General features: G+C 42.8%; 1 protein-coding gene across 1 annotated transcript in view; it reads left to right on the forward strand.

Annotated features, from left to right (window-relative positions):
- The first annotated feature begins 11,085 nt into the window (after positions 1–11,085).
- Positions 11,086–23,303, forward strand: part of LOC129332900 (uncharacterized) — a 32,285-nt gene continuing 20,067 nt past the window's right edge. Inside the window, exons 1-8 of the mRNA XM_054984242.1 lie at positions 11,086–11,156; positions 11,471–11,594; positions 12,141–12,368; positions 13,402–13,557; positions 14,909–15,099; positions 15,800–15,980; positions 18,815–18,961; positions 21,790–22,203. Of these exons, the coding sequence (XP_054840217.1) occupies positions 11,089–11,156; positions 11,471–11,594; positions 12,141–12,368; positions 13,402–13,557; positions 14,909–15,099; positions 15,800–15,980; positions 18,815–18,961; positions 21,790–22,203 (1,509 nt within the window). The 5' untranslated portion in view covers positions 11,086–11,088. The remainder of the gene's footprint in view (positions 11,157–11,470; positions 11,595–12,140; positions 12,369–13,401; positions 13,558–14,908; positions 15,100–15,799; positions 15,981–18,814; positions 18,962–21,789; positions 22,204–23,303) is intronic.

Raw genomic sequence — 23,303 nt, forward strand, 5'->3', positions numbered from 1 at the left:
AGATAAGTGTGCTCAGGAATATGACCAATAGGTGGAGCCCTGCTTCAGGCAAAACTTGCAGATTTACGGACTATAATTTTTTAGATGGTGAAGCTGAGTTACTCTTAACTAGCTAAGTGAGGTACTAGTGACATATTAATCTCATCACAGAATTACATGTTAATTTTCTCTTAATCACATATTGGTACATGAATGACATCTTTGACAATGCTGTTTTTTCCCATGTTTCTGTAAGGTAAAACCCCATCATTTCAGTTATTTTTAAATTATCCATTAGAAAGCTGTCTAAGAATACTAGCAATCCATTAAAAAGCATAATATGAATACACAGAAATTATATTAAAACTGCTCCATAAGCTTCTCAGCATCAAAAAATTTCTGCTATTTTCTAGATCACTGCCCTGTCTGGGCTTTGCATGATGATGATGATGATGATGATGATGATGATGATGATGATGATGATGATGATGGGGAGTTTGAAGAACACTAACTGGAAGTCCAGAATACAGCAAATTGTTAGTCAGAACTTGTCACCCTGAGCACATCATTGTGCTTTTGAAAGATCTTCACTGATTTCTAGTTGGCTTCTGAGTATAGTTCAGGATACTTGTGCTGGGTCCTAAATGACCCAGGGTATCTGAATGAGAACCAAGCTACAAGTGACGCCTTACGCAGGTTGGACACTTGTCAGCTTACCTCAAGTTTTGATGGGAAATGTAGGCGTCCTGGTTTTACAGCTTGGCTCTCCATTACAGCTGCAAGACCAGGATGCCTACATTTCCCATCAAAACTTGAGGGAAGCTGACAAGTGTCCAACCTGTGTAAGGCGTCACTTGTAGCTTGGCTCTGAGTGCCTTCTCCCATGTGAATCTTCCCATATGCTGAGATCTTATTCAGATGGACTGTCCATCTGAAGTAAGGCAGATCTGACAACTATGAACACAGGCTTTTCAGTGGTGGTATCTGAATTTAGATACTTCCTCCTCAAACCTGTTCATTTTGCTCTCACCTCTTTTCTGTTTTTAGTGGCATGTGAAATTAATTATGTTTGTCTTTATAGCTACAGGAGGATAAGGCCTTGGGGTCTGTTTTAGTGATCTTTGTGTTTGAATTTTTGTTTTTATTGGCATGTGACATTGTAACCACCATGTGCACATTCAAGAAAAATAAAAATGCAGGAGACCCATGTTTTTCAAATAAAGAAAGAATTGTTATGAAAGCTATGCATTTGTTTCGATCCTAGAATGCTCTGCCTGGGGCCACTTTAGGTTCTGAGCATGGGTGGCAGAGGCTACCTAACTAAGAAGAATATGTTGTCACATGCCTGTCTCTGATGCGCCTCTCTGTGTTGTCACTAGACATGGGCATGAACGGAAAAAAACCCCAAACACCCTGTTCGTCGTTCAGTGCCATCCACAAACAACAAACATGGACGAACATGAACTGTTCCCAGATATGTTCATTGTTTGTTGTTCATGGGGGTCAGAACCCCCACCCCACCCCAAACCCCCCACTTAGCCCCCCTCCCCTCAAACCCACTTACCTGGCTCTTTAAAGATCCCTTTAAACTATCAGCTGGAATCCCCCCTGCCGCCTGCCAGACGATAGTTTAAAGGGCCCTTTCCTGCCACGTGCAAGGGGCAGGGCCCTTTAAACACCCCAAAAACTGACCTTCCCATGTCCAATACCCAACAAATTTGCAGGGGACATAGTCCTCACTGTCCTCTGAAGCCCCCCCCAAGTTTCAGAGAGATTGCACCCCAGGAAAGGCATGATCCATGGGTCTCCCCGTTGGCTGTCATTTTCTCTTCACAGTGGCAAAAACGGGACTCTCTGCTGGAAGTACTTTGAAGGGTTAAAGCCAGAAGGCAAGCCAGAAGGAGTTCAGACAGAGTTCAGTCCCTCCCTGCCTCCAGTTGCCAAGGGGATTGATTGCAGCAGATGCCAGACTGTCTGGCTTGCAGAAGGGCTGCCGAAGGCAATGAACGAGGCTTGCGATGACCACCTGTTCGTTTAGGATGGGGCCTCACGAACAGCTTGTTCGAGAACAGCAGATTGGGCTGTTCGTTGTTTTTTTCTGTTCATAATACTGTTCGTGCCCATGTCTAGTTGTCGCATGCCTCTCCGCATCTGACAAAGGGAGCTGTGGCTCTCAAAAGCTTATGCTACAAATAAGTTGGTTGGTCTTAAAGGTGCTACTGGATTCTTTACTATACATGCCTCTCTGTGCTCATTCTGTGTTCCTTTATTGTAGTGGAGGAGTCATTGTGGGATGGGGAAGCAAGGGGGACCTGAGCCCAGCTTGGACTTAGATGTTAGAGACATTGCCAGCCAGGTCATGGTAAGTGGAGGGCAGGGATCCCGGAAACAGTGTTGTAAAGAAGCGGAGGGGAAAGTTGTTGGTTGAGATCCTTTGGCCTGTCTTTCTCTCGACTCCTCTCATTTATCAGTTTAGACAGTGGCTTCTCTGCCTGTAACTATAAACTGAGTGAGATGACCTGAGTTCAAACCTGTATCCCATGAAAGTGCCAGTATCTGGTATATGCCTTGCCCTCTGCTTCTAGAGCAGCTGCATCTGGAGTTAAGAGTTTACACTGGTATTTGGAAGGAGATAGGCAGATGGCATCATCTGCTGAGCTCCAATAAAGGGAGCTGGGTCCTAAGTTGCCATTCATGGGCACTTGAAGGGCTAATCCAATAATCTTGTTCTGAGACTAAATCAGACATGAATGGCTTGTTGTAACCCATTAAGTTAAACATAGCCTTCCAGTTATAAATGGTAGCCCATCAGGGGAATTATAATCCTCCTGATTTTGCTAGGATTGGAAACGGGGGGGATAGAAAGCATATGACAGTATATATTGTTTGCAGGTGGGATATCCTTGGTTTGGTGGGTCACAGGTTGTTCATGCTTGATCTGGGCTTGAAGACCAGTTGAACTCCTCACTGGGTGCCTCTTCTGTCATTCCAGATGTTGGATGTCACTGTGTCCCAGCTCACTAGCCTGCATCCTAGCCTGATAGCACGAGTCTCTCTCAAGCACCAAGATGTTAAGGAGAGCTGGGCCCAGCTCCAGCAGCTGCTGAGGTATTGTGGAATGCCTTGTTCTTGTTTCTCTGCAAGAGGTAGATTCTGAGCTAGCTGTAAGCTCTATTTACCAAAAGGTTATATAAAAACTTTTTCTGAGATTAGTAGGGCCATTGATGAATGTATGATCGTTTACACGCCCTCTTTTTTAGTGTATCTGTAAAAGAAATGTGATGTGCAGAAATTGAGTAAGTGAATCTTTTGCATTCCCCACAACAGCCTCACCAGTTTGCCAATGTGGTTACATTTCTGCAAGTCAGTCTGTTGTTAGTTTAACGGCACAGGTGCAGAACCAGTGGATAAAACTGTGGAAACTTTTAAAAATGTTAATGCTTTTGGAACAGAATACATAGTAGTCTAACATCAATCTTCCTCTGATCATAGGATTTTTGAAAGTATTGTAGTTTTTAAAAGATTCCTATGCAGTGTGTGTATATAATGTACATTTTACACAAACCCACACACACAACGTGTATAAAATGTGCATATACAGTAGGTTCCACTTTACCAGTTGGGCAAAAGTCTCATGAGAAGCAAAGGGAAGACTTCAATTAACATTCCTTTCCCACTCCTTATCATAGCCACTTTTCTCCTTGGTTTTTGTTGACACTTAATTACTTCCTCTTATTTTCTCCTCTTAGGAGTGAAAAGCCCCCCTTATTGGCTTTGAAAAGACAGTCGACTGATGCTCCAGGTCCTGAAAAGGGGAAGGCCATCACTATAAACAGTGCAGGGAGAGAAGCTGAAGAAAAAACAGAGAGAGTTTTAGGATGGGGGGTAAGCAAAGAGTTTGGTTATTCTTCAGACCTCTTGGACACTGCACATTAATTATCAGGCTAATTAAATCTGCCTTCCTTAGCTGCAAGGCACAGCTTATGCAGAAACACAACACTGGTGTTACTGTGCATCCAAGGTGGCAGACTGATGGATTAATCTCAGGGCTGAGTTATATGACTGGATCTCCTGTCTTTTAAAATGTCCATTAATGATAGCTGCGTGTATAGGCATCTGGGAAAGTAAGTTTTTCTTTATCATGGAAAGAGATTTGCATTGGAAAAATGACATAGGGGGAAAGGTTAAAAAAATTCTTCAACTCTTGCTTGATGCTGTGGCCTGGATCTTGCTGTTAATGGAAATTTAGAGAAGCAGGAGGCCTAGTCACAGATCTCCAACATCTTGTATAGTTGAGCACTAAGATCCTGAAGTTGCTTCCTTATGGAGGTTTGGCATATGCAGTTTGGCATCCAAACTGCAGCAGGTTTTTGGAGAGTATCAATATGGCATTGTCACCTAATTATCCACTTTCTGGGCTTTTCCCTGATTTTGTCCAGTCTTTTTCAAACTTGGTTTGATACGATCTTTTTGGAAAGATTACAGTTAAAAGCGTCTTTGCATGCTGTGTGGATTTTTGAAGGTTCTGTCCATACTGGCACCATTTTCCTTGCATTCCTAAACCACTACAGCATAATAATGCTATGATGATTTATTGCCAAGATCTACTGGCTCTTCTGAATTCCCAGCTTTCTTTTTTTTTAAAAAAACCATTTATATTAAATATAATAACCAACAGCACATTAGCACACAAGCCAAGTAGTCAATATCAGTCCCAGCTTTCATTTTTGAAAAAATTATGTCTCTAGTCCTTTATGTTGTGGAGATATAAGGGGGAAAGCCTATTGGTTATATCTCCATTGTGAAAACATCTAGAGATTTCCTTTTAAAAAAAATAATGAAAATTGGGAGCTCAAAGATGTTAGTTAATTGTGGCAATAGATCACTATTGCACTGTAGTGATCAGAGAATTGCTGTTTTTGTTGGCTTGTTTTTGTATTGTTTTGCTTTAAACCTGAAAAGCCCTCTAGTGGTATGGAGTGGGTGAGGAGGAAATAGTAGCCACAGGGGTCTGAAGAAGGAAAGAGTGTGGAAAACTGCTGTGATAACATTGTGTTGCAATGTAAAAGTCTTGCATTTTCAGTGGCAATGAGAGCTACACAGAGAATTGTCACTATATGGAAGGGGCCTTTGTCTTGTTGGGCCAGACCCAGTGGACAGGGTGCTACAGCAAGTGAAATTAGTATCTGTTGCTGCAACCATCTGTTTATAATATGGCAAGAATAAAAAGCCCAAACCAGCATGATAGCTTTGTCAGTGAGTGTAAACGAGTGTAAGTGCTGTATTGTCATTGTACTGTTGCTGAGTCACCTGTATGCAGTAGAGAAGAGCAGTACCAGTTGCTAGGCTGTGGCCCATTTAGTTTCCTCAGTTGCTTTGCTTGCCTCCCAGAACAGACTTCAGACTAGCTTGGGCCTTTTATTTAGGACTCAGCCTAATTCAAGAAATTTGTAACTTGAGTGTAGAGAAGAAGAGTCAGGATGGCGTGACCACCTCCTATCTCCCCTATACCAGGCAGTCCCTGGGAAAAGTGCAAAATACAGTTACTGTGGTTCCGAATGCTTGTCACCAAGCCTGACTTCTTTTTCAATCACTCTAACATAAATACTCATGAATTCTGACTGTGAGATCCTTGAATGACAAGAGCGCAAGTAAGACCCAGCATTCCAAGTGGTTAGAATTGTCCAGAGCATGAGTCCCAATTTTTAAAAAAATCATACTAGAATAAAATGTTTATATAATTTGGAACAGGCTTCTGATAAGCTGTTTGCTGTATCTGTGTAACTGGAGACGTGGACTACAGCAGATTTCCAGAAACTGACCCAGTAAAGTTGGGACCCCAGTGGAGATGGTCCTGCCTCATCCCAACAAAGTTCACTTACCTTAATAGCAGAATTCTGAGCAAGGACTATCTTGCCCTAGGTGCAGAAGGACGTCCTAGGAAACGTGGCAGAACGTGCGGGAGGCCTGGAAGTCAAGCCAGCTTTAGCAGGAAGAGAGTCTATTCACAGTGACAGCAAGAGGTATTGGCACACACAACACTGTCCTAGGAGAAGAGCTCTAAAGCAGAAATAATAGTGTAGGAAGTGGCTGTGGGACAGCCCAGTTTGCTTGCTGGAATCTGTTTCAATGCTTAGCAACAGGTTCATGTAGGCTACAATTTCTGTCCCGCTCCCAGCAAAGGGATTACTCTTGTGAGTGCATTCTGGGAATCCCATTACAAACAACAACAATTGGTGCCATCCAGCAGAGCTGTGGGTTGGATCCAGTGGTCCATCAGCAGAAGGCACTGACAGTCCCCTCCTCTCAGCTGATTCCTGGGGTTGTAAGACCCGAGGGTAGTGATAGCTATGTGGGTCAGTAGGCTTCTCACTGTAAACCACCAACACACATAGCTATTACTCTACATGGAACCCACGTAGAATAATAACTATGTTTCACAGCCCCATGAATCAGCTTGTCTAGGTTCAGGAGAGATGGTGGAAGGAGAAAGTGGAGAAGATCTACAATCCTGAAACAACAACCCTTAATTGCAAATAGATTTGTTGTCTTTGAAGTCTGATTCAAACATGCATGTATGCCCATTTAGTGGCTCATTGCTGAACATATGAAATGCCTCCATTAATTTATTACCAATGAGGTAATGTCAAATAAAATGATCGCTCTGCAATGTTTGATCTCTAATGGTTATTTCACATATGCACACTTGATTATTGTAGTTGTTGACTGATGAGCCTGAATGTACAGCCGTACCCTAATTCTCCGTCTCCTGCAGGAGGACAAAGCTTCTCAAACAGCCACACACATGGGAAGACCCGGCCCAGCAAAAGGCACACTTTCAGGGCTTCTGCCAGACAGCTGATGGGGTAACGTCCCTGCACAAACTTCATAAAATTCTGAAAGTGCAGTCCTGTGCAGAGTTACTCTGGTCTAAACCCACTGATTTCAATAGGCTTAGACAGGAGTAAGGATAGGATTGCACTGCAAGTCTCTTATACTGTGACATATTATTGTCCTTAATGTTGTAGTAATGATGATTTTTCCAGAGTTGCTCAGTAGAGTGTGTTCTGACTGAAGACTATCTGGCCCTCCTGGCATCAGTCGTGGCTAAACCAGACGTGGTGGTGGTTCCTTTTGTTTAAACATGGAACTTCCCCCCCCCCAAAAAACAAAGAAAGGAGTGGAATGTGTCTGTGTGATTTTGAAAAGCAAAATGCAGCATGTAGGTGAAAAGGACAGACCCCCCCCCCGAGATATCATCCCCCCCCAATATGTAGCCCCTGACATCCTTAATCCTCAGCTGAGCTCTGATAGTGCAAAAGGCTTGTGGGGAAGAATCTCCTCCTAACTCTTTTGAAATCCTTGATAGGCAGACATATGATTGCTTGATATTACTAGGCTGTTATTGTAGAGTAGACATGTGTATTGTGTGAATCAACCCTCTTCCCAGATGGGATCCTAGTTACAAACCAAAATAGCCAAATGTAGGAAAGCAGCTGTTCTAGCAGGTGCTACTGACTTAGGATCTGACATCAGGCTAAATGAAACATGCCCAAGGCTGGGTTTAAACCACCACTCTCTTTTAGTAATCTATGGCAAAGTGATGAGACTCGGGGGAAAGTCTGAAGAGAGAGAGAGATGATTTATTGAGCATGATATATACGATGCTCTCATGCTGTCAGAATAAACATATGGAATGCTAGAATTCTCACAATAAATGCACATATTCCAAATCCTCTCACACATTAGGCATCATATTAAGAGGGGATTGGAGAGCAGATGCAATAAGGAAAGCAGCAGGTTATATTACTTATCCTAGTGGGATCCTCAGTAGGGAAGTTATTTGGGAAATTTGCCAATGTCTAGGTAGCTGGTACAAGGAAACTTGGAGTTCCCCGAAGAGAGCTTCCATGGCCCCAAGCAAGGTACCGAAGCAAACAAAGTTAAGTAAAAATCCAGGTGAAAAGAGCAAGATTGAGCCACACAGTAGAGTAGTCCTCAACAAGAATTGGATTCTGAGCTCAAATTGGAAAACTGTAACAGCTTCAGATATACAGAATGAGAAAAAATAAAGTACAACAGATTTAAGTCTCCTGAGCTTAGAGAAGGGAAGGACTTTCAGATGAGCTCAATGAGCAGCTTCCTGATTGGTTGGCAGGGTGGTGGAGGCTGTTCCCAGACCCTGGGAACTACTTCAGATAAAAAAGAAAGGGAAGTTATGCAGTGAAGAAAAGATGTGCTGAATGCAGTCTTAGCTATGTAATACCATAAATGAAGCACCATAAACGGATACAAGCCAGAAGACAAATGAGGGGCAAAACTTCATTAGTTAGCAGCTGATGTTGCTGGAATCATCTTCCTTAGGGAGGAGTGTGATTATGACGGAATATCTTGTCTGGGAGCTGAAATGCCTTGAACAGTGGTCTGAAAGCTTTCAGTTCCCAAATGGATCAATATCAGTCTTACCACTGTGCCATCAGATTATAATGCAGTCAGGTTGGGTGTCTCTACTCTTTCCCCATCTTCTGCCATCTCATATCCTTTTTTCTGTCCATGGCCTGAAACTGCATTTTATGGGCAGTGAATGGCAGAAATTGCACTGTTCATAAGGGTGGGGGTGGGTAGAGAAAGGCCAACAAGATGGAGACTCGATTGTAGGAAGGCTGAAACCTTGTTTGACCTATAGTGCAGTGTTTTCCTTTCATGTCACTTTAAAGTACCTTATAGCATCTTTTGTTCTATTTGTATATACACATAATACTGTTAGCGTAAGATACAAAATAAAATCACCAAATTTAAGAAATATATGCATTTTGAATCTGAACATTGCCAGGTTCCTGTTCTAATGACAGATTTGGTACATGCAAATCCAGTTTAAGCTGCATTGGTAAAAGTTGCCAAAGACTTTCTGGTCAGAAAAAATAAAGAAAATATTATAGGTGAAACCAGAACATTTTTGAAAGATGTGGTATGTATAGCATGGCAAAATATATCCCCCACCACAGCAAACCACAAAACACTGAGCTATGCCCATGAAAGCTTCTGGTTCATGGATTACCAGAGGAAGGGGCACCTTTCCTAGGCAGACTGGCCACCTAGATCTGGCCAGAGCTGAGTGGCCTGACATCCTGGTGCTACTGGGCCAGAAAATTGCTTTTGTTGTTGGACAACAGTGCCACAGTCCTTTTGATAGACTGAATTAAGAAACCTTTTGTTTCAAAACACAAAGAAATACAAACTAAAATATTCAATTAATTAGTTATAATCTTTTATTAATAGGGAATCTATTTAAGCATGCAACTATTTGAGCCAGGATAATAGAATTAAAGGGATTTTCAATCTGCATCATTCACACAAGAAGGGCTGTTATGAATAGCAGGGGAAATGAGATGGTATGAGGAAAGCTTTCTTGTGAGTCTGTCTAAGTAAAATGTAAGAGACAGTGTGATGAAGTGGTTAGAGTGTCATATTATGATCTGGGAGACCAAGATTCAAATCTAAACTCTTGCATGGAAGCGCACTAGGTGAGACTGGGTCAGTCACTTTCTAAGCCAAACCTACCTAGGACTGGGCTGTTGTGGTGAGGAGAATTATGTTGGAAGCTGTTTGGGGTCCTTATTGGACCCCCCCCCCAATAATCTATTTTTGTTGGATAAAGGCAGCTCCCTATCAATGAAAATCAGCTTGACTCTTATGATAAGAGGGAAACAGAAGAGATTGGTTGGAGCCATAGTTCAGTCATAGAGTACATGATTTACATGCCCCAGATCTTATGTTCAGTTTGGAGCACTTGCAGTTAAAAGGATCTTGGATTACATGGCTGGGAGAAGTCTCTACTGCAGAGCTAGTTAGTGTAGATGGGGCTAGAAGGACGCAATATAAGGCTGCATCATATGCATCATATGGTTTAATGGTGCCTGTGTGTACTTTTTAGAAACTACAGCAGTTACTGCATACTGGCCATAGGTGGAGTCCACAAATGGAAGATGCCCTTGAGGAGCTGGCGGATCTGTGGGCAGAGCTGAAAAGAAGGCATCAAGAGAACGATGTGGCCCTGAGGGAAATTGATACAGTGAGTAGGAGCTGATGAAAGCAGCAGCTTTCTTTTTCTCTTCTCTCCTACATACATACTTTAACATACCCTGTACAATGATGTCAAGACATTTTGTTTCCCAACTCCACCATAAGCAATGGAGAGCAGGACAAAGAAATGCACAATGTTAATGTCATTACAATAGGAGGTAAGTTATACTAGATGTTAAAAAGAGCTTCCGTTTTTGATAGAATCTGTGTGTCACACAAGCAAAAATATGATAACACAAGCTCAAAACAATGCATCCACCTGGACTGAATCGAAACAAAGGCTTCCTGTCTCATTACCAATGCTGATTTCTCAACACAAACTACCCCTCTGCATACCCCACCCTATTCAATCACACCTGCCATTGTCATTCACTGGCTATGATCATTCAGCTTCTGCAGTCACTCCACTCTCCAAGATATAAGAGCAGATGGACTCACATTCTAGCTGTATCTGAAGAAATGTGGCTCACGAAAGCTCATACCCTACCACAAATTTTGTTAGTCTTGTAGGTGCTACTGGACTCTTGCTCTTTTCTACTGCTACAAGCAAAAGTGTTCTAGTGTTTTTAGAGCTTTGCAGCTTGTTGCTCATGAGGTCTGTTCTGAGGAAACCTGTATTCCTGTTCTCACCACAGTTAGTTCAGGCATGTGTGTGGCATTCAGTATAAGTTTTGTACTGAATCAATGTAGTTCTAATATTAAGAGTTCCATTTTATTTCCACAAAGAAAACTCCTGGGCTTAGAGTACTCTCTCTTCCTCCTGCAGAGCATCTTCAGTCACTTGGACAGTGCTGCATGCATGACTGCCTTGCCTGAATTACTCCTTAATGTTTGTAGGCCCTGCGGCTGGTTGGGGAGCTAGAAGAGGCTGACTGTTGGCTTGGAACTGTGACAGGCTTGATCTCGGAGCCAACAGCAATGAAGAATCTTGATAACCTTCATGAGGACCTGCAGAAGATTGGCAGCCTGGAGAACCAAGTTAGGGCATGGAGCATTAAGCTTCGAGTCATGCAGGAGGAAATACAGATGGAACCCTCCCCCGAACACACAGCAGCTGCAATGATTCAGAGAAAAATGGAACGCGTGAAAGACAAGTGAGTTCTAAGAACCAAAGAGGGGTTTCTGTAAGAAGCACAAGATTCAGATTAAGAGGTTGGGGGACTCGGGAGTGGAGAATGAGACCACATTTCTTCAGGGAAGCATAGTTTGGAAAGAATGGCAGTGGGGTGGAGGCAACAGGAAAGAAAGGCAGAAGTTGAGAATTAGGGCAGTTTTTATAAGACTGCACTTTATCCACCATCGCTGACAGATTTCCTATTTTATGAAATCAACTGAAAAGTCTCAGATGACACTTTCTGCTGTGCTGTGGACTACATTGCTAACCAGATTCATATGTTTTTTCTACCAGATTAACCTGTGTACAAGAGGCCCTCCGGCACCGGGCATCAGATCTGCATGATTCCCTGGTTTTAACTGAATTCTTACAGAATGTGCAGTTGGAAGAGATGCTAAGTCAGAGGAACCACACCCTGGTGAGAAGGAAAAAAGAGTGGGCTGGTAGGCAGATGCCATGGAGGGAAGCTCCCTTCCTTCAGAATCGTGGTGACTAAAGGGAACCTCCACATTTGGAGGCATCACTGAGACCTAGTGATTGGAGGCAACATCAGAGAAGGCCTTGATCTCTGTGCTTTGTTGGTTCTCCAGGGCAGCAGGTTAGACACTCTGAGGAACTTGCTCGACTAGATGGACTTCCAGTCTGATCCATCAGGGCTCTTATTTTGTTATTATGATTTCATGTATATGGAGCAGGCTAGGTTTCATTCAGACTGTGGACAACTGTGAAGGGCTATGGTTGCTTACTGTGCCTAAAGGCCCCTGCCAAAAATCTTAGGTTTCAAAGGTACTGATAGAGATTCCATCTTAGCCTCCCTGTGTGTCTTTGGAAAAAATTACTATTTTTCAGCATCAAAATGGGTGTAATGGTAATCTTCTTCCCAAGATTGCTCTGGGGCATCTTTATGAAACACAACAGTTACATAAATCACTAACCATGTTATTTGTGTATTGCTTTGGTTTAGGCAGTGGCTGATCAGCTAGGCTCACCAGAGTCTTTGCCTTTCCTCATAGCCCATGGTGGGCAACAGCTGGGCAGTAAGGACCTATGCAGACCACTGAAGGAGCTGCAAGAGGCAGTAGAGATGCTGAATGATGTGGTGAAAGAACGGGAGTGGGCTATGGAGGCAATGACTGAGACAGAGAGTCTGGATTGCTTTGCACAAGCTTTGAAAGATGGGGAGGAAACAAGGGTAAGAGAGGGTTAACACAATCTATGTGCTATGAAGGCACCATCTGCTACTGGTTAGTGGAATGGTGAGGAGAGTAATTATTGGAGCAATGAGCTGAAAGGAATGTAATCGTTTGAGTCAGGGTCATGATTAGAAGGAGCCCCATTCCCCTGGAATAAACCAGATTCTCTGTAAGCAAGGAATATTGGATAGGATGAGACATATACAGTTGGATTAATTTCAGTTTTTTCTTAAAGGAAAAATCTGATAGTGAAGGAGAAGGCATTGGCTATTGGACAATTAATGGAGGACGTTACAGAACATCTTGTCCAGCCAAAAACAAGTAACTTGGAGCAAAGCTAGTAGGTGATTAATATGGTGTGGGGATTACTCTGTAGTAGCACTCCATCTCTTGTTTTAGTTTAGTTTAGTTTAGTTTGCTGCTCTCTGTTTCCATACAATATTGTGGCACACTTTCCATGCATGCTAACAGTAGCAGCACAAGAACTGATTGTGATGAACAAATCCCAGTATGTTGGGATATGCAGCAGGCTGGTATGCTTACTCAAGTGGATCAAGTGGAGTGAACGTGCAGAGACCCAGTGTTCTTTGTAGTTTGTTTGTACCAGTGTTCCAAGGGAAACTGCCTTCATTAATGAGGTGCTGATGCCCTGCAACAAAGCTGTGAAATGAAGCCCTTATCAGGAGTGGCATCCAGGCTGAGATGTGGACTCTGTAGCAACTATTCCTTGTATATTACAAGACATATTCCATAAGGAACAGCTGGTTTAACTTTCATGCTAAGAAACTTGCAGAAGAGTACAAATTCATGTGGTGAAGTACAAGCAGTTCAAAACTACTTGGGGTATTTTGAGGTGTACCAACTGCAAAAACCATCTTCTAGCACAGGGCAGAAGTAGAGGAACCACCAGCTACTGTTCTGAAGCTAAACAGAGACTTGTATGTCCGAATGACTCCGTTTCAGAATTGTGGAAGACGCTAAAGTCTGGGTGACACATTGCACAACCCTTAAGCTTCACTGCTTTCTTCCCAGCTGGCCTGGATCACCTCCCAGATGGAGACCTTGCGGGTAAATGCAGAAGCATTGGCTCAGGACCTCACTCAAGCAGAGAGGAGCTTTGCCACAGTGAAAAGTGAGCTGGAGCTACTGGAGCTGCAGGGCTTGTTGAGAAGGCAGCAAGAGATAGAGGTGAGACTGAAAGGCTCATGTGGAGGTAGGCCCTGAGTTTGCCGTCTCCCAAAGGAGGATCAGTTTGTGCTTTGACCCTTCCAGTCTGATCACGAGCATAAGGTTGACTTGCTCCGGTTCGATGTACAAACTTGGATTTGAGCTGATCTCAAAATATATGTTAAGTTTGGGGATGAAGGGGGCTTCTTTTGTATCACATTGGTCAAAGTTCCAGAGGAGTTAGCCGTGTTAGTCTGTAGTAGCAAAAGCAAAAAGAGTCCAGTAGCACCTTTAAGACTAACCAATTTTATTGTAGCATAAGCTTTTGAGAATCAAGTTCTCTTCGTCAGATGCATGGTACAGAAACTGGTCAAATATAGAAGAGGAGGGGGGAGGACAGGAGGAGAGAGAAGATGCAGTTGTAGTTTTGCTACTACAAACCAAACTACACCTATAATATTTTCTTTTGCTACTACAAACCAACACGGCAAACTCCTTTGAAGCCTCACACAAGCCAATTAATCTCCACTCCAAAAGGAGATGTTTGCATTTACTAGCAAAGGAATGTTTTGGTTGCACCCTCCCTCTCCCCCCCTAACTGCATCTTCTCTCTCCTCCTGTCCTCCCCCCTCCTCTTCTATATTTGACCAGTTTCTGTACCATGCATCTGACGAAGAGAACTTGATTCTCAAAAGCTTATGCTACAATAAAATTGGTTAGTCTTAAAGGTGCCACTGGACTCTTTTTGATAGGTCAAAGTGTACACATTCAAACTCACTCAGGGCTGTCTGCTAAATAATATCCTCAAGGAAAAGGTTTTCTCTAGTCAGAATACATTCTGACATTTTTGGATTCATCAGAGTGGGAATTCCTGATAGTTTGTGGACAACAGATCAAAGAACTATGTGTGTTCTGAGTGCTGGCAACAGCTGGATCCAAGCCAGGCATTACGAGAGGTTGGTTCTGTTTATACCAACGCAAGGCTGGTAACAATTCAAAAGGATCAGTTTGGTGCTCTTAGACTTTGGGATCAGGGTCTAATATCACATCACATATAATTTGAACTTCCTCATGGCAATTGTGAAGAGTCATGGTATTACTTACAGCCCTTTGTGCCAGAGAGAGTCTTCAGCATCTGTCCTTCCACGCAGGCACCCTTGCATACCATACACAGAAATTGTTATGTTGGCCTTTGATCCTAAGCTCTTGCTTTTCAGCATAGATGTGATGTGAAGGGAGAATGGAAAGGAATTGGTAGAGTCCATGCCTGGTCTCAGACAGAGGCAAGAATTTACCGTTGGGAAAGGAGCCAGGAGGTCCCTATTGGTGAGTCTTTCTACCATGCTGAATACTGTTGTTCTTTGTTCCATAGAGTGATATGTCTGACCTGGAAGTAAACCTGGAGGACCTGGAGAGAGCAGCTGTTCAGCTGGAGAGTCCCTACCTGGTTCAAGAAATACTGGAGGCTTGGAAGGAGCTGCAAAATGTGGTATTGGAAAATGCAGTCCTGGCACAGCGTGCCGTTTGTTTGCGACAATTCTTCAGAGATTATTTAGCCATTATGTAAGTTAGTGGCCTTTTGCAATCTCTTTCCTAATTGCCGCCTCTCTTCTCTCTCCTGCTCTTCTGTATTTGGCCAGTATCTGTATCAGGCATCTGACGAAGAGAACTTGATTCTCGAAAGCTTATGCTACAATAAAATTGGTTAGTCTTAAAGGTGCTACTGGACTCTTTTTGACTTTGTATCTCTGTAATCTTTGGTCGTAAGATGGCCTGAAATAGACTTTAAAATGCCAAGTATCACTGCTTCATAGTGTGCCTGCGTGTGCATTTCAACTCGCTGCTCTCTGGCAGATGCAGGAACAGGAGGACCCACATAGTGTGTGTCAAACATGTGTGTCAAAAACAGATGAGGTCTCAGAAATGTTAGGGGGTTCAAGCCAGCCACCAATACTGTGGCAATGCCACAAGGTGGTCTCTCCTGGGGCTTCACAGCCCTAGCAGTTTCCCAGCAATGTTAATGTTAGATGCCAGATGTCCTTATAAGGGTGTAAGGCATCTTAATGTGTGCCACTAAGAAATAGGATGCAGCCTAGACGCTGAGGTGATCTTAAGACAGTCTGATGTTTCTGTGGGATTCTTCCTGGCTTGAAATACCTGGCTCCGAGTAGTGTATGGATTTCCTGTTAACTCCAGTTTTGTGAGGTCACATCCATTGGTGTTCCTGAGTTACAAACGTGTCCCTCTTTCCTTGACTTCCAAGCTCCTGGACAGAAGACACCCGTGCACAGATCTTCTCAGAGAGTCTGAGCAGTACTCATAGTCTGTCCACGAATCAGTGGGAAGAGCTGGAGAACAACATTGAGACTAAGTTGAAGGAGTTTGAAGAGTTGGCAGCTGCAGGATGGCACCTGGTGGCTGAGAAGCATGACCTCAGTGAGACAGTAAGTGTGGAAGGCTGTTGTCTGGAAATGACCTTCTGCAACCCTCCTGAAAATTCCTTTGGATGTCAGCCTTTGATCACAGCCATGCAGGACTTGGAGAGCTCATTTTGTAAAAGTGTGTGCTTGGCAACAAACAGTAGCTTACAGCACAGCTAGCCATTTCTGTATTCTTAAGAGCTGCTCCGGACTGAGATCCAAGAGTGAAAGGGTATTTTGTTATGCAAACTCCCAACTGGGCAGGCTCCATATTAAAGTTGGCCATGTGAGCCTGCATGTGCTCCAAAACTGGTTCCTGGTACTCTTCACTGTGTGCCTGCATTGACAGAGAGAGGAGACTGGTATGTGGCTCAGGGTTTTTCATCTGTGTTCTCCAGAATGGAATTCCCTGCCCTCTAGGAAAATGACTTTATGCCAGAAGGTATTTGGAATTTTTATTCCTTGAAGTTGTTTTATTCTGCATGTTCTGTTGCTAATTGTATGTCTCTTTTATATCTCTGCTGCTTTTAACATTTGAAAGGTTTCTTGAGAGTATTTTTGCTGTTTTTAATGATTGATTTGTGTTGCTGCTGCTGTTTACAGTTCTGAATCCCTTAGATTTCTTTTAAATCTATTTTATAATTTTATGTTGTGAAATACCTCATGTGCCTTTTGTGTGACAGAAGGGCAAAATATAAATCAAGATGGGGTCCAGGAACCCCTGTGGGTCTACAAGAGTCTTTTATGAGGATCCATGCATTTTTTTTGTAAGGAAGTTTAAGGCCTGGTCTCGTGTGCACTAAACTCATGTGTGATTGGAGGAAACCACAGCTCTACTTGATTTTAACATCTGACTGCACTCACCTTCAAAATGGTTTGGGAGAAAGGAAAAGGGCTCCCATGTGTATACACGGAGGCAGGAGCAGCTTTATCTGTCCCTTGTTTCCACTCAGTGTGCTTTTGCAGATAGAAAAGAGCCATGGGAAGTGTGCTCCTTTTCTTTCTCTCTTTTCCTCCTCTTTGCTCAGGAGATGTGTGGAATAGGAGAAAAAGAACGGATGCAGGAGCCCTTTACCCTTCCCCCAAACCATTTTGAAGGTGAATGCAGTCTCATGTCAAACTCAACTAGAATTGTGGTTTCCCAATTCTATTTGAGTAGAATAGAGTAGCACATAGAATTGGGGTTTCCCCCAGTCACACCCAAGTTTAGCGCATATGTCACTAGGCCATGAGTTTTTCTTGTACTTATCTACCTACAATAAAAACGGAGTCCTGGTAGTTTTCTGTCTGTTGAAGCAACCACTCTCCACCTCAGGAAAAGACAGAGCCAGCTTCCTCTTCTTTTGAAGTCCTTTGAAGAGCTCATAAAAGTTGCTGCCACCCTCAGTTGTCCATCATCCAGATCACATCAAAATATTTGCCAGAAAACACATTGATTGATTGCGGGGAAGTAATTGCTCAGACTCAGGCATTCTAATTGGCTGAGGGAGCCCGAAGAACTACAGTCATTATCACAGTTATTTCTGGTATAAAATGTAACTGTTTTTTATTCTTTTTTCCAATGCAAGGGATTTCATGAGGGGGAGAGAAAATTTGGATCAAGGCCTTTGAGAGGGGCCTAGTGAAATCATCTACCCTCTGAGAGTCAAGCTACAAGTGACTTTTGTCACACGTAGAACACTTGATCGTTTTTTGCAAGTTTTCCTGGGAACTGAAGTCCCATTGTCCTTCCCCTCTCTGTTAGAATCGCTGCCTGAAGAGCCAGAGAAAGCTGGCTGCAGCAGCAGCTTTTGCAAATCGTTCCTCCAGCCACAAGCCTGCTCTCAACGATCTTTGGGGACAGGCAGCTGCAGCTTTCTCCCTGGACGTCTTGCTCCCGAGGAGCTGCTCTGGATTTGCAAAAGCTGCTGCTGCAGCCAGCTTTCTCTGGCTCTTCAGGCAGCGATTCTAACAGAGAGGGGAAGGACACTGGGGCTTCAGTTCCCAGGAAAACTTGCAAAAACGATCAAGTGTTCTGTGCGTGAAAAAAGTCACTTGTAGCTTGGCTCTCAGACCTGACCTTGTAGCCAAGTATGAACAGTACAAGCATTTCTCTCATACACACTTTTAAGGTGTAACTGATATGATTCTCTTTGTATCATTCTGATGATGCAAGAGAACATGCATGGCCTATCCTGTGCCCTTTGAAAAGAGATGCTTCAGGGCATGGTGGCTACTAGTGGGGAGGGAAGGGTCCACACATAATTTAAATCAAAATCCTGTCCATAGGTTGTTAAAACTTGCATAATATTGTTTTAAACAAATAGTAAGGGCTTCACAGTTGCTCTTGCAATCCTAAAGAGAGTGGTGATATCATGAGAAGAATACCGTTGTCTCTCACAACTTGAAAACTCTTTTCTTAAGAGTGAAACTTTGGAGAAATGTTTTAGTGTACAGTTTATTGTAATTTGGTAGTGTTGCCAGGGACCAGATAAAGTACTTTGGGACATCAGTTGGCCATCTCTTACTTAAGAGGAATCCCATGAGGCAGTTTCACCATTCGGAAAGGCACATCAGCTATCATTCTTGTTTGTTTGAAACAGAAGTGGAGGAAGCTCAGACAACACTGCTCAGTGGCAGCCACAGCGTTTAAGTCCAGTGGGTTCAAGAGCCTATCTATTCCTTCTCCTAGATGGCAAATATACAGAAATGTCTGTTAGGAAGGGCCTCTTCTCTACCCAAGCGAAAATGTTTGGCAGGCATCCTTATTCCTCCTCTTGAGGATACTGAATCCATATTCAGAGAAAGAAGAGGGGCAGGATATCAGTAAGACATTCTCATGTAATATCTCCTACTTTTTTCCATTTTTTTGCTTTTAGATAAAAGAGCGAATGGAAGAGCTGCAGAGCATGTTGGGATGGGTGATAGTGCGTTGGCGAGCACAGAGTTCTCAGAAGGAGCCTGGCACCAAGAATGGTGGCTGGAAGAGTCAAGATGGCACCCAGAGAGTGGCCAAGAAGCACCAAGTTAGTATGCAGCTGTCAAATGGCTTTTTGAGAGCTAAGAATTGACAAACAACCCTTTCACTTGGCTTATGAAAGTGCAGCCATAAGAACAGTGTAGAGCAGGAGAGAAGAATAATCTGGGATAGATGCTACAGATAGAGCAATAGTGTGAGGTGACATTTGGTGGCTGTGTCCATGCCTCTAGACTGATAAACGGGGTTATCCAGTTCAACCTCCCTTTCTCTGAATTGCAAAAGAATGATAACTCATCATTGTTTTGTGGAGTTGCAGAAAATTGTGCTGCAGAATCCATGAAGGGAGTATCTGCCTCAGGTGGTTATCATGGGGAAATAGCACAAAGCGTTGTATAGTCTGCCCATCATCCCATGATTGTACCTGAACAGCACTCTGCTTCCTATTTTTGTCATACAAAACTTAGAACTTCATTAAAGATGTGTGTGTTATGTGCCGTCAAGTCGCTTCCAACCTATGGCGACCCTATGAATGAAAGACCTCCAAAACGTCCTATCACTAACAGACTTGCTCAGATCTTGCAAACTGGACGATATCACTTCTTTTATTGAGTCAAGCCATCTCGTTTTAGGTCTTCCTCTTTTCTTACTGCGTTCTACTTTTCCTAGCATTATTGACTTTTCTAGAGAATCTTGTCTTCTCATAATGTGGCCAAAGTATGAAAACCTCAGTTTTGTCATTTTAGCTTCTAGGGAGAATTCAGGCTTGATTTGATCTAGTACTCACTTATTTGTCTTTTTGGCTGTCCATGGTATCCTCAGAACTCTCCTCCAGCACCACATTTCAAATGAATCAATTTTCTTCCTTTCAGCTTTCTTCACTGTCCAACTTTCACACCCATACATAGTAATGGGGAATACCATAGTTTGGATTATCTTGATCTTGGTTCCCAGAGAGACATCTTTATCTTTAAGGATCTTCTCTAGCTCCCTCACAGCTGCTCTTCCAAGTCTCAATCTCCTGATTTCCTTGTTGCAGTCTCCCTGCTGGTTGATGATTGAGCCAAGGAATAGAAAATCTTGGACAATTTCAATTTCCTCATTGGCAGCTTTAAAATTGTGTAACTCTTCAGTAGTCATTACTTTTGTTTTCTTGATGTTCAAATGTAATCCTGCTTTGGCGCTTTCTCCTTTAGCCTTCATCAGTAGTTGTTTCTTCATTGTTTTCTGCCAGTAACATGGTATCATCTGCATATCTCAAATTGTTAATTTTCCTTCCACCAATTTTTACTCCAACTTCTTCTAGATCTAATCCAGCTTTCCTTATGATATACTCTGCATAGAGATTGAACAGGTAGGGAGATAATATGCATCCTTGTCTGACACCCTTGCCAACTGGAAACCATTCTGTTTCCCTATATTCCATCCTGACAGTAGTCTCTTGTCCAGAGTACAGTTTACACATCAAAACAATTAGATGTTGTGGCACCCCCATTTCTTTTAGGACTCTCCATTGTTTTTCATGATCTACACAGTCAAAAGCTTTACTGTAATCTATAAAACGCATGCTGATTTTCTTCAGAAATTCCCTGGTGCGTTCCATTAGCCATTGTAAATTTGCGATGTGATCTCTAGTGCCTCTTCTTTTCTTGAATCCAGCTTGAACATCTGGCATTTCTTGTTCCATAAAAGGTAAGAGTCTATGCTGTAGGTGTATAATCCTTTTTATGATATCCTTTGCTTGTGTTTAGATGAATACTCCTGAAGTCCTTGATCTTGGCAATTGTTTTACCCCTCCTTATTCATTACAGCCATTTTCTTTTTTAAAATAATAGACCAAATTTGTATGTTATCTATTTTATATGCCTTTGTCCTCCATCACTTGAACTTTCCCCCTCTTAAAATTTTAAGCATATTTTGAGTAACTTCTTCAACTAGTTTCTTCTGGAGATAAAAAAAAGAGTTTTTTTATGCCCTATGTATCCAGGAAATCACAAGTTACCCAACTAGCTATATTGGGCTTGCTTCTTTGCTTCTGTCCTATTTTTCTATGCAGATATTGCAAGTGATGTTTGAGCTCACTTGTTACATCAACTTCATCAAATGGGATTCAGGGGCTCTGGAAAGCTAAGGATTAAAATACAGTTATAAAGCTTACTGGATAGTGTTGGTCTAATCATCTGTTAGTCTAATCTACATTGCAAGACCATAACATTGCTATGAGCTCCTTAAAAGAAGGGCAAGCTACAAATAAATAGAATGCAAATTCTAAGTAGATGAGTTACTCCACTGTCTAGGTTTCTGGACATACAGCATCTTGGGGCTGTTTCATATGGCTTCTGGTGTTGCCACTTTAAAAAACTATCCTTGCTCCTTTAACAGAGAGGCAAAATAGATGTGATGTTATGAGAAATGTGAAAGGATCTCCTGCATTTTTAAACTGTATCTAGCACCTGTGGATGGACTTTATTTGGATCAGGTGAGAATGAAATTTCAGGATGGCAAAATGGTGCACTGCAGCCCCCATCTGAATCCCCCCTCCCAGCAACTGCATTTTACATTTTAAGTTAGCCATCTGTTCACAGTTTTGAGTGGGTAGCCGTTTTGGTCTGCAGCAGAACAGCTGGATTTGAGTCCAGTGGCACCTTAGAGACCAACAACCTCATACCAAGTTTAGCTAGGGCATGCTGAAATTTAACTAACAGCTACAGTCAGAAGATACAGATTAATTGTATCACAGAATGTGAGCAAATTCAACCTTCAAGTGAGAGAAATCACTGTTTAGAAGAAAAGAAATAGACAAGTGGGATTCTAGATTAAAGGAACTAGTGAAGCAACTCAGTTCTTTTTCTTTGACAATATTTTCTTGCTTCCCAGATTAAAGTAGCCCCTGAAGTAGATATGCCTGATGCAGATGGTCTCCCAAGACCCAGTGTCTCTGAAGGGTCTCCATTCCCATTATGGTCCCTCCAGGATGGTTTAGCATCACAGCGTCATGGACAGGAGAGAGGAGAGGACTCTGCTACAGTCCTGTCTATTGCTGATGTTTTCCCAGTGTGTAAAAAGAGCTCAAAGGAATCAGTAAACTGTATGCCCTCTAAGAAGGATATCCCCAAGGAAACATTGTCCCTAAAGTCCACAGAGAACTCAGTTCTACTAGTACCACAACAAGGTGCTGGCAACCTGGGAGGCACAGTGAACTTGATCTTGAGTATTGGCAATAAAGGGGACAAAAAGGCACCAGTGGAAAGAGGAGTACCAACATCAGTAGAAGAGGAGGCCTTGCACAAGGTAAGGTATTGTCATGCTCTGGGTATGGCATTGGTAGAGTTGTCTGGCATCTCCCATTCAAATAATATGTGCCACAAGAGCAATGATTTTCTGATGGATGCAAAAGAATGTGGAAGTGCTCAGGCAGGGCAGAGCAGTTTGGGAAGGTCAGTCATAATGGTAAAGGCTTAATAGTAGAGAATTTGGAAGCTCCCAAGAGAACAACAAGGTGTACACATTCTGGATCATGGAGCTTAGTTGCCCTGCAGGCTCTGATTCCTTTTGTAAACGTCTGCAGTATGCCTTTGTAGTATGCCACTGCATTTCCATCTTATCACACACTGCTCCTTTCCTCCTGCCTTGTAGGAGATCATCCTTGCTGCTCTGTTACTTTATTTTTTGTCTTTCTCTCCTCAAATCTAGCTCTGCGAAACTAAGCCCTCAGCGTATAAAACCTTTTGGAAACGTTGCCAGGGGCTGTTAGGAAGTACTTTGGGTAGTTTAAGGAGAAAGAAAAAGCCACCCCACCAGCTTGTGGAAGAGGTAAACTAGCTGGAGCAGGATGCATGCCTGACAGAATAGCTGCATGGTGCAAGAAACCTCTCAACTAACCTACCAGGGCCACTCTTCAAATGCAGCTCCTGAACCCATTGCACAAGCACCTCACAAGTTTTAGAAGTCAGGCAGATGCCTTTCTCTCTTTCTCCTCCTGGGCTCCATTGTAGGAGAGCTCAAACAACTTGGATATTGTATTACAGCTAGGAAAACTCCCTTTGTTATGGTGTTGAATGTTTTGCCAAGATTGAACCATAAGGTTGCCATATGCATTACTTAACAAAGGATCCTATGCTTTTTGACTAGAAAGGAAATTTTCAGCCAGTGCAGCTTACCCTGCCATACTGCCTCCATGCCAGGAGAAGCCACATCTTCTAAAACTCCATCTTCTGCACAACTGTTAATGGTACAGGAATAGTGCCACCTATTTAAACTAGCTAATCTTAACTTTAATGCATTGCCAGCACAATATAACCATTCTGCTTTCCCTAAAGCACAGGCTACTGGATTTGCCCAAAAAACAACCCAGGAAATGAGGCTGAGAGGTGCTGCATTTGATCTGGGCT

The sequence above is a fragment of the Eublepharis macularius genome, chromosome 1, assembly GCF_028583425.1.
Source record: "Eublepharis macularius isolate TG4126 chromosome 1, MPM_Emac_v1.0, whole genome shotgun sequence".
In the NCBI taxonomy this organism is placed as follows: Eukaryota; Metazoa; Chordata; class Lepidosauria; order Squamata; family Eublepharidae; genus Eublepharis; species Eublepharis macularius.